Source organism: Oncorhynchus tshawytscha, unplaced genomic scaffold (genome assembly GCF_018296145.1).
Source record: "Oncorhynchus tshawytscha isolate Ot180627B unplaced genomic scaffold, Otsh_v2.0 Un_scaffold_339_pilon_pilon, whole genome shotgun sequence".
In the NCBI taxonomy this organism is placed as follows: domain Eukaryota; kingdom Metazoa; phylum Chordata; class Actinopteri; order Salmoniformes; family Salmonidae; genus Oncorhynchus; species Oncorhynchus tshawytscha.
Genome location: NW_024609815.1, coordinates 475,001 through 485,817, shown reverse-complemented (window position 1 = coordinate 485,817; position 10,817 = coordinate 475,001). Strand labels below are relative to the sequence as shown.

General features: G+C 49.5%; 1 protein-coding gene and 1 long non-coding RNA gene across 6 annotated transcripts in view; one reads left to right on the top strand and one right to left on the bottom strand.

Annotated features, from left to right (window-relative positions):
* Nucleotides 1-2,068: 2,068 nt before the first annotated feature.
* LOC112239037 (TRAF2 and NCK-interacting protein kinase-like) overlaps nucleotides 2,069-10,817 on the bottom strand; it is a 60,050-nt gene continuing 51,301 nt past the window's right edge. For all 5 annotated transcript variants that reach the window (XM_042318739.1, XM_042318735.1, XM_042318736.1 and 2 more), the window contains 12 exons: nucleotides 9,726-9,814; nucleotides 9,484-9,577; nucleotides 9,246-9,392; nucleotides 9,076-9,163; nucleotides 8,515-8,685; nucleotides 4,454-4,597; nucleotides 4,167-4,301; nucleotides 3,889-3,989; nucleotides 3,463-3,612; nucleotides 3,228-3,387; nucleotides 2,630-2,769; nucleotides 2,069-2,510 (listed from right to left, as the gene is read on the bottom strand). In XM_042318739.1, coding sequence (XP_042174673.1) covers nucleotides 2,427-2,510; nucleotides 2,630-2,769; nucleotides 3,228-3,387; nucleotides 3,463-3,612; nucleotides 3,889-3,989; nucleotides 4,167-4,301; nucleotides 4,454-4,597; nucleotides 8,515-8,685; nucleotides 9,076-9,163; nucleotides 9,246-9,392; nucleotides 9,484-9,577; nucleotides 9,726-9,814 — 1,503 coding nt within the window. In that variant the 3' untranslated portion in view covers nucleotides 2,069-2,426. The remainder of the gene's footprint in view (nucleotides 2,511-2,629; nucleotides 2,770-3,227; nucleotides 3,388-3,462; nucleotides 3,613-3,888; nucleotides 3,990-4,166; nucleotides 4,302-4,453; nucleotides 4,598-8,514; nucleotides 8,686-9,075; nucleotides 9,164-9,245; nucleotides 9,393-9,483; nucleotides 9,578-9,725; nucleotides 9,815-10,817) is intronic.
* The window catches only part of LOC121846011, a 1,644-nt gene continuing 704 nt past the window's right edge, over nucleotides 9,878-10,817 (top strand). The window contains exons 1-2 of the long non-coding RNA XR_006082977.1: nucleotides 9,878-10,012; nucleotides 10,419-10,538. This is a non-coding gene — a long non-coding RNA (uncharacterized LOC121846011). The remainder of the gene's footprint in view (nucleotides 10,013-10,418; nucleotides 10,539-10,817) is intronic.

The following is a 10,817-nucleotide window of genomic DNA, read 5'->3' as shown; positions in this document are numbered from 1 at the left end:
AGGGAGACAGAGGGACATGAGGAGAACAGGAGGGAGACAGAGGGACAGGAGGAGAAGAGGAGGGAGACAGAGGGACAGGAGGAGAAGAGGAGGGAGACAGAGGGACAGGAGGAGAAGAGGAGGGAGACAGAGGGACAGGAGGAGAAGAGGAGGGAGACAGAGGGACAGGAGGGAGAAGAGGAGGGAGACAGAGGGACAGGAGGGAGAAGAGGAGGGAGAAGAGGGACAGGAGGAGAAGAGGAGGGAGAAGAGGAGGGAGAAGAGGAGGGAGACAGAGGGACAGGAGGGAGAAGAGGAGGGAGACAGAGGGACAGGAGGGAGAAGAGGAGGGAGACAGAGGGACAGGAGGAGAAGAGGAGGGAGACAGGGGACAGGAGGAGAAGAGGAGGGAGACAGAGGGACAGGAGGAGAACAGGAGGGAGACAGAGGGACAGGAGGAGAAGAGGAGGGAGACAGAGGGACAGGAGGAGAAGAGGAGGGAGACAGAGGGACAGGAGGAGAAGAGGAGGGAGACAGAGGGACAGGAGGAGAAGAGGAGGGAGACAGAGGGACAGGAGGGAGAAGAGGAGGGAGACAGAGGGACAGGAGGGAGAAGAGGAGGGAGAAGAGGGACAGGAGGGAGAAGAGGAGGGAGACAGAGGGACAGGAGGAGAAGAGGAGGGAGACAGAGGGACAGGAGGAGAAGAGGAGGGAGACAGAGGGACAGGAGGAGAAGAGGAGGGAGACAGAGGGACAGGAGGGAGAAGAGGAGGGAGACAGAGGGACAGGAGGGAGAAGAGGAGGGAGAAGAGGGACAGGAGGGAGAAGAGGAGGGAGACAGAGGGACAGGAGGAGAAGAGGAGGGAGACAGAGGGACAGGAGGAGAAGAGGAGGGAGACAGAGGGACAGGAGGAGAAGAGGAGGGAGACAGAGGGACAGGAGGGAGAAGGAGGAGACAGAGGGAGACAGAGGGACAGGAGGGAGAAGAGGAGGAGGAGAGGGAGACAGAGGGACAGGAGGAGAAGAGGAGGGAGACAGAGGGACAGGAGGAGAAGTGGAGGGAGACAGAGGGACAGGAGGAGAAGAGGAGGGAGATAGAGGGACAGGAGGAGAAGAGGAGGGAGACAGAGGGACAGGAGGAGAAGAGGAGGGAGACAGAGGGACAGGAGGAGAAGAGGAGGGAGACAGAGGGACAGGAGGAGAAGAGGAAGGAGACAGAGGGACAGGAGGAGAAGAGGAGGGAGATAGAGGGACAGGAGGAGAAGTGGAGGGAGACAGAGGGACAGGAGGGAGAAGAGGAGGGAGACAGAGGGACAGGAGGAGAAGTGGAGGGAGACAGAGGGACAGGAGGGAGAAGAGGAGGGAGACAGAGGGACAGGAGGAGAAGAGGAAGGAGACAGAGGGACAGGAGGAGAAGAGGAAGGAGACAGAGGGACAGGAGGAGAAGAGGAAGGAGACAGGGGGACAGGAGGAGAAGAGGAAGGAGACAGAGGGACAGGAGGAGAAGTGGAGGGAGACAGAGGGACAGGAGGGAGAAGAGGAGGGAGACAGAGGGACAGGAGGAGAAGAGGAAGGAGACAGAGGGACAGGAGGAGAAGAGGAAGGAGACAGAGGGACAGGAGGAGAAGAGGAAGGAGACAGAGGGACAGGAGGAGAAGAGGAGGGAGATAGAGGGACAGGAGGAGAAGAGGAGGGAGACAGAGGGACAGGAGGAGAAGAGGAGGGAGACAGAGGGACAGGAGGGAGACAGAGGGACAGGAGGAGAAGAGGAGGGAGACAGAGGGACAGGAGGAGAAGAGGAGGGAGACAGAGGGACAGGAGGAGAAGAGGAGGGAGACAGAGGGACAGGAGGAGAAGAGGAGGGAGACAGAGGCAGGGATTTTGTTTTAAAGGGACATAGCCGATATTTTAGAGAAGAGGGGTGGAGTGGTGGAGAGGGGGGAAGTGAAGGATGGGGTGGAGGAGAGAAAGAAAGATTAGGATCCGGAAGTTCCGGTTCGTCTCCACAGACGGTAGTCGAGATCTTGGAAAACCGGGAAACCAGCGGCCCCGTTGATCCAAACACTCCTCTACCTTCAGACTCCTCTTCATAATAGTCATGTATCTCTTTATTATTTCATTCTTTATAGTCCTTTGTGTCTGTTACAGTGTTATAGTCTCTCAGTGTTTCACTGTCTTCAAGTTTGATTCTCTCAGAGCCTGATTCATTTACACTTCAATTCTTTCACACTGATTTGATATTTGATTCCCTCAGCGTTCGATTCATTCAGTGTTTGATTCTCTCAGTTAGATTCAGTGTTGGACTCTCCCATTATTCAATTCACTTATTTGATTCAGGGTGCGATTTGATTCTCTTGGTCCATTGTTTTAATTGGCTTATGAAATTAGAGTTGGCCAGTGATCGACAGCTGAGCAGGCCAATAGGAAGATGGTGGGAGGAGTTAGTTTCACCAGTTCATCATGGAGCTACGGTTGAGGGTCATGAAGAAGACCTGACTGCTGCCTCCAGACCTCACCGATGCAAAGAACACCTAGACACACATACACCCACACCCACACCCACACACAAACACAAACAGCATGAGAAGACATGATTGATACAGGCAATAGAGAATATGAATGTGTGTGTGTGTGCGTGCATGTTGTTTACCTTGTCGTTCCTCTCACACAGGAACTTGAGTCTCTGGGCTCTCTTGTGCATGAAGACCCCGTCCAGGTGTCCTGTCTCCACAGACCTGATCTCTATGGCCTTCTCCCCCCAGCCCATGATCTGGCTAGAGTGGATATAGGCTGGAGGAGCAAGGATAGAAAGAGAGAGAGAAAGAGGGAGAGAGAAAGAGAGAGGAGAGAGAGAGAGAAATAATGAGAAAGAGACAGCATGAGATAGGAAGAGAGAGATATAAAGAGAGAGAGGGAGAGAGAGAGAGATATAGAAAGAGGAGAGAGAGGAGAGTAGAGAGAGCGATAGATAGATAGATAGATAGATAGATAGATAGATAGATAGATAGATAGATAGATAGATAGATAGATAGATAGATAGAAAGAGTAGAGAGAGAGGAGAGGAGAGAGAGAGAAGTTAAAGAATACACTATTAGTTTCACTGTAGACTACACTGTTCTATTATGGAACACAGCATAGTTGAGATTGAATCTGATTAAACTTCACAGGAACCTAAACAAGTTCCCACAGCCCTAAAACGAAGCTGAGCTCACACAAACACCCACACAAAAACACACACACACACTCACCAACAGAAGTAGGCATCTCTCCCCACTGCAGCACGACGTCTTTAGTGATGCGTCCGTAGGTATTGACGTAGACTCCCTCATCTTCATAACACAACAACATCTCCATCCCGTCTGTCTTAGGAAGAATCACGATGGCATGGGGAGTCACCTGGGTCTGAATCTATAGACAGACAGAGGTAATGGTTATCTACTGTCTATCTCCCTGCACTATATATCACACCACACACAGACTTACGTGTGAGGGGACGTAGATGTCGTAAGGGTTGCCAGAGTCGACGTCGATGACATGGAAGCCCAGGCTGGAGCCGTAGATGACCTTTAACCTCTGCCCCTCCTCCACCGTCAGGTCAACCAGCTGGGGGCGGTGCTGCAGGTCAGTGAACGACTGGGAGGGGGGGGAGAGAGAGAGAGAGAGAGAGAGAGAGAGAGGTTACTATTGACCCCAGAGTAACTAGTATCAGACAACGTGACAAACCCCATAGTATTGTCACAGACAACGGTGCAACATTTCCTCTCAAGGAGTCCCTGTACTTCCAGGATGTCTACCTAACTACAGCATCACATCTCAACCCGGTGTGGGACCTACCTTGAAGGTAGTCCCTGTACTTCCAGGATGTCTACCTAACTACAGCATCACATCTCAACCCGGTGTGGGACCTACCTTGAAGGCCATGAACTTGTGGTAGGGTTTGGGGGCCCAGGCATAGATCTCCACTGCGTTCTTTTGAGCGATCACCAGGAACTTGATCCTCTCGTACTTTACTGGAAACAACACACACAGGAGAGAGTCAACAACACACAGAACAGACGGCAACACACACACAAAAGGTGGGTCCGTCACACACACACACACACACACACACACACACACACACACACACACACACACACACACACACACACACACACACACACGTGTGAGGAGAGAGAGTTCCATACCGACTTTGTAGTGTACGCAGCCCTCCAGCTCTCCTACAGTGACCCAGCCCTGCTTCTTCTCCACCTCGGGGTCGTTGTGGAGTATCCTGTTCCTCAGCCAGGACAGGTAGTACACACGCAGCTTATTCTTCTTCCCTGTGAGGGAGAGAGAGAGAGAAAACAGAGATGTCTCTATCAGAACAGAGATGTTCTACAGGCCTTCAGTTCTTTAAATAACAGAGCAAAGTTCTCCCTCTGTGGTCATGTTGCGGTTATGTAATGGTCCTACCGCGGTCAGTCGGTAATACCTGATATAGTAACCAGGACATTAAGTCCCTCCAGGACGTCCATCTGTAGGAAGCGTCTCCTGGTTATCAGGTTATAGACCTTCCCCTGACCGCTACGGTCAAGCAACATCAAACCATTCTCTGTCCCCACCAGCAGGTTCACACCTAGAGAGACCGAGAGAGAGAGAGTTTCCAAAGAGACAGAGAGGAGAGAGAGAGTATCCAAAGAGACAGAGAGGAGAGAGAGTTTCCAAAGAGACAGAGAGGAGAGAGAGTTTCAAAGAGACAGAGAGGAGAGAGAGTTTCCAAAGAGACAGAGAGGAGAGAGAGTTTCCAAAGAGACAGAGAGGAGAGAGAGTTTCCAAAGAGACAGAGAGGAGAGAGAGTTTCCAAAGAGACAGAGAGGAGAGAGAGAGTATCCAAAGAGACAGAGAGGAGAGAGAGTTTCCAAAGAGACAGAGAGGAGAGAGAGGAGAGAGAGAGTTTCCAAAGAGACAGAGAGAGACAAAGAGAGAGGGGGAGAGACAGAGAGAGAGAGGAGAGAGAGAGAGTTTCCAAAGAGACAGAGAGGAGAGAGAGAGTTTCAAAGAGACAGAGAGAGAGAGAGGAGAGAGAGAGTTTCCAAAGAGACAGAGAGAGACAAAGAGAGAGGGGGAGAGACAGAGAGAGAGAGGAGAGAGAGAGAGTTTCCAAAGAGACAGAGAGAGGAGAGAGAGAGTATCCAAAGAGAGAGAGGAGAGAGAGAGTTTCAAAGAGACAGAGAGAGAGAGAGAGAGAGAGAGTTTCCAAAGAGACAGAGAGAGACAAAGAGAGAGGGGGAGAGACAGAGAGAGAGGAGAGAGAGTTTCCAAAGAGACAGAGAGAGACAAAGAGAGAGGGGGAGAGACAGAGAGAGAGGAGAGAGAGAGTTTCCAAAGAGACAGAGAGAGGAGAGAGTTTCCAAAGAGACAGAGAGAGACAAAGAGAGAGGGAGAGAGACAGAGAGGAGAGAGTTTCCAAAGAGACACAGAGAGAGAGAGAGAGAGAGTTTCCAAAGAGACACAGAGAGAGGGAGAGAGAGAGTTTCAAAGAGACACAGAGAGAGAGAGGGTGGGAGAGAGAGTGAGAGAGAGAGAGAGAAAGAAGGGAGAGAGAGTTTCAAAGAGATAGAGAGAGAGGGTGGGAGAGAGAGAGAGAGAGAGAGAGAGAGAGAAGAGAGACGGGAGAGAAAAGAGAGAGTTTCAAATGGACAGAGAGAGAGGGGAGAGTGCGAGACATAGAGGGATTATTCATTGTCAGTGTGCATGTGGGGACACACATGAGTGTGTTACATAAGTGCATGTGCATTCATGTGTGTGAGAGACTTTGCCTGTGTGTGTGTGTGAGAGACTTTGCCTGTGTGTGTGTGTGAGAGACTTTGCCTGTGTGTGTGTTCACATGTGTGTAAGAGACTTTGCCTGTGTGTGTGTGAGAGACTTTGCCTGTGTGTGTGTGTGAGAGACTTTGCCTGTGTGTGTGTGTTCACGTGTGTGTGAGAGACTGCCTGTGTGTGTGTGAGAGACTTTGCCTGTGTGTGTGTGTGAGAGACTTTGCCTGTGTGTGTGTGTGTGAGAGACTTTGCCTGTGTGTGTGTGAGAGACTGCCTGTGTGTGTGTGAGAGACTTTGCCTGTGTGTGTGTGTGAGAGACTTTGCCTGTGTGTGTGTGTTCACGTGTGTGTGAGAGACTGCCTGTGTGTGTGTGAGAGACTTTGCCTGTGTGTGTGTGTGAGAGACTTTGCCTGTGTGTGTGTGTGAGAGACTTTGCCTGTGTGTGTGTGTTCACATGTGTGTAAGAGACTTTGCCTGTGTGTGTGTGAGAGACTTTGCCTGTGTGTGTGTGTGAGAGACTTTGCCTGTGTGTGTGTGTGTGAGAGACTTTGTCTGTGTGTGTGTGAGAGACTTTGCCTGTGTGTGTGTGAGAGACTTTGCCTGTGTGTGTGTGTGAGAGACTTTGCCTGTGTGTGTGTGTTCACATGTGTGTAAGAGACTTTGCCTGTGTGTGTGTGAGAGACTTTGCCTGTGTGTGTGTGTGAGAGACTTTGCCTGTGTGTGTGTGAGAGAGACTTTGCCTGTGTGTGTGTGAGAGACTTTGCCTGTGTGTGTGTGCCTGTGTGTGTGTGAGAGACTTTGCCTGTGTGTGTGTGAGAGACTGCCTGTGTGTGTGTGTGAGAGACTTTGCCTGTGTGTGTGTGAGAGACTTTGCCTGTGTGTGTGTGAGAGACTTTGCCTGTGTGTGTGAGAGACTTTGCCTGTGTGTGTGTGTGAGAGACTTTGCCTGTGTGTGTGTGAGAGACTTTGCCTGTGTGTGTGTGAGAGACTTTGCCTGTGTGTGTGTGTGTGAGAGACTTTGCCTGTGTGTGTGTGTGAGAGACTTTGCCTGTGTGTGTGTGTGTGAGAGACTTTGCCTGTGTGTGTGTGTGAGAGACTTTGCCTGTGTGTGTGTGAGAGACTTTGCCTGTGTGTGTGTGTGTGTGAGAGACTTTGCCTGTGTGTGTGTGAGAGACTTTGCCTGTGTGTGTGTGAGAGACTTTGCCTGTGTGTGTGTGAGAGACTTTGCCTGTGTGTGTGTGTGAGAGACTTTGCCTGTGTGTGTGTGTGTGTGAGAGACTTTGCCTGTGTGTGTGTGTGAGAGACTTTGCCTGTGTGTGTGTGAGAGACTTTGCCTGTGTGTGTGTGAGAGACTTTGCCTGTGTGTGTGTGAGAGACTTTGCCTGTGTGTGTGTGAGAGACTTTGCCTGTGTGTGTGTGAGAGACTTTGCCTGTGTGTGTGTGAGAGACTTTGCCTGTGTGTGTGTGTGAGAGACTTTGCCTGTGTGTGTGTGAGAGACTTTGCCTGTGTGTGTGAGAGACTTTGCCTGTGTGTGTGTGAGAGACTTTGCCTGTGTGTGTGTGAGAGACTTTGCCTGTGTGTGTGTGAGAGACTTTGCCTGTGTGTGTGTGTGAGAGACTTTGCCTGTGTGTGTGTGTGAGAGACTTTGCCTGTGTGTGTGTGAGAGACTTTGCCTGTGTGTGTGTGTGAGAGACTTTGCCTGTGTGTGTGTGTGAGAGACTTTGCCTGTGTGTGTGTGAGAGACTTTGTGTGTGTGTGTGAGAGACTTTGCCTGTGTGTGTGTGTGAGAGACTTTGCCTGTGTGTGTGTGAGAGACTTTGCCTGTGTGTGTGTGAGAGACTTTGCCTGTTGCCTGTGTGTGTGTGTGTGAGAGACTTTGCCTGTGTGTGTGTGTGTGTGTGAGAGACTTTGCCTGTGTGTGTGTGTGAGAGACTTTGCCTGTGTGTGTGTGAGAGACTTTGCCTGTGTGTGTGTGTGTGAGAGACTTTGCCTGTGTGTGTGTGTGTGTGTGTGAGAGACTTTGCCTGTGTGTGTGTGTGTGTGAGAGACTTTGCCTGTGTGTGTGTGAGAGACTTTGCCTGTGTGTGTGTGTGAGATACTTTGCCTGTGTGTGTGTGTGTGTGTGAGAGACTTTGCCTGTGTGTGTGTGAGAGACTTTGCCTGTGTGTGTGTGTGTGTGTGAGAGACTTTGCCTGTGTGTGTGTGTGTGTGAGAGACTTTGCCTGTGTGTATGTGTGTGTGTGAGAGACTTTGCCTGTGTGCCTGTGTGTATGTGTGTGTGTGAGAGACTTTGCCTGTGTGTATGTGTGTGTGTGAGAGACTTTGCCTGTGTGTATGTGTGTTCACATGCCTGTGTGTGTGTTTCACATGTGTGTGTGTTCACATGTGTGTGTGTGAGAGACTTTGCCTGTGTGTGTGTGTTCACGTGTGTGTGTTCACATGTGTGTGTGTTCACATGTGTGTGTGTTCACATGTGTGTGTGTTCACATGTGTGTGTGTGAGAGACTTTGCCTGTGTGTGTGTGTTCACATGTGTGTGTTCACATGTGTGTGTGTGAGAGACTTTGCCTGTGTGTGTGTGTTCACGTGTGTGTGTTCACATGTGTGTGTGTTCACATGTGTGTGTGTTCACATGTGTGTGTGTTCACATGTGTGTGTGTGAGAGACTTTGCCTGTGTGTGTGTGTTCACATGTGTGTGTGTTCACATGTGTGAGAATATCTAGGGTGTCTTACCCCAGAGAGCAGCACACAGTATCTCAGAGTTGAAGCGCTTCTTGTATTTGCGTATCTCAGGCGTGTCACTGTGAGGTCGTATGTTGGTTGGGTTCACGTTGACCACGCTGATCTTTCTGGCCTCGGCCAGTCTGGCCTGCTCCTGACGCAGCAACTCACTGGTGAACAGACCTGAAACCACAGAACAACGTTGTAGTATAGTGGAGGCAGATAGCCCAGAGGTTAGGGCCTTGGGCCACCAACCAAAAGGTTGCTGGTTTGAATCCCTGAGCCGACAAGGTGAAACATCTGCTGCCGTGCCCTTGAGCAAGGCACTTAACCCTAATTGCTCTAAGGTCGCCGCTGACCCTGGTCTTGACCCCGCTCACCCGAGGTTGTCTCTGGGAGAGTTGGGATATTCAAACACATTTCCATTTCACACATGTATTAATACACACTTATACATGTGTAAAATAGGACAAATAGAAGCACAGTTGTATTACATTACAACCTTACAACAACGTAAACACAACATTACAGCAACCAAAGAATAACCTTACAATAACATTAACACAACATTACCAGCTGAGCTCTCTTCCTCGTCTTCAGTAGGGGAGGTCTGATAGGACTGTGGGTCACCGAATGGGGAGGAGGCTTTAGATCCAAATTGCTGGAAAGAAACAAGCATTGAGCACAACTGTAGAAAAATGTTTAAAAAAAAAATCCAACACTGTGGTGTGTGTGTGTGTTACCTCTTTCAGTGCATCCAGGGTTGAGGGTGAAGAGGAGGAGCTCTGCTGGACCAGGTCAGGGAGATTGCCGTGGTTACCGCTGCTGTGATGGTTGCTATGGAACCCGTTGCTCTCACCATGGCCTGCTGCCCTCCTCCTCTCCTCCGCCTGAGAGAGACAGAGACAGAGAGAGAAAGAAAGCTAAGTTGTATGTCCGTGTGTGTGTGTGTGTGTGTGTGTTTGCAAGCGCGTGTCTCACCTCTGTCATGATCAGAGTGCTGTCCTGTGTTGTGTTGAAGGAGCCTGCCAGAGGTTCTTCAGTCAAACCTTCATATGCTTCACCCTGCTGTGGCCTGCAAAACACACACACACACACACACACACACACACACACACACACACACACACACACACACACACACACACAGTCAGATCCCCTACATACAACTCACCACAACTGTAAATCGATGGCCTAGTATACACACACACATACACACTTACATGACAGCCACAGTCCCATCTTGCCCCGTCTCTCCGTCCTCGTCGCTGCTCTCTGACCGCTCCTCACTCGAGGATGAGTAGTCTGTCACCTTGGAAACAGGGATAATACAATCCCATCTATCACCTTTATGTGGAAGGTATACTGTCTGAAAGTGGACACTATGAAGGTATACTGTCTGAAAGTGGACACTATGAAGGTATACTGTCTGAAAGTGGACACTATGAAGGTATACTGTCTGAAAGTGGACACTATGAAGGTATACTGTCTGAAAGTGGACACGATGAAGGTATACTGTCTGAAAGTGGACACTATGAAGGTATACTGTCTGAAAGTGGACACTATGAAGGTATACTGTCTGAAAGTGGACACTATGAAGGTATACTGTCTGAAAGTGGACACTATGAAGGTATACTGTCTGAAAGTGGACACTATGAAGGTATACTGTCTGAAAGTGGACACTATGAAGGTATACTGAAAGTGGACACTATGAAGGTATACTGTCTGAAAGTGGACACTATGAAGGTATACTGTCTGAAAGTGGACACTATGAAGAAGGTATACTGTCTGAAAGTGGACACTATGAAGGTGGAAGGTATACTGTCTGAAAGTGGACACTATGAAGGTGTCTGAAAGTGGACACTATGAAGGTATACTGTCTGAAAGTGGACTGTCTGAAAGTGGACACTATGAAGGTATACTGTCTGAAAGTGGACACTATGAAGGTATACTGTCTGAAAGTGGACACTATGAAGGTATACTGTCTGAAAGTGGACACTATGAAGGTATACTGTCTGAAAGTGGACACTATGAAGGTATACTGTCTGAAAGTGGACACTATGAAGGTATACTGTCAAAAAGTGGACACTATGAAGGTATACTGTCTGAAAGTGGACACTATGAAGGTATACTGTCTGAAAGTGGACACTATGAAGGTATACTGTCTGAAAGTGGACACTATGAAGGTATACTGTCTGAAAGTGGACACTATGAAGGTATACTGTCTGAAAGTGGACACTATGAAGGTATACTGTCTGAAAGTGGACACTATGAAGGTATACTGTCTGAAAGTGGACACTATGAAGGTATACTGT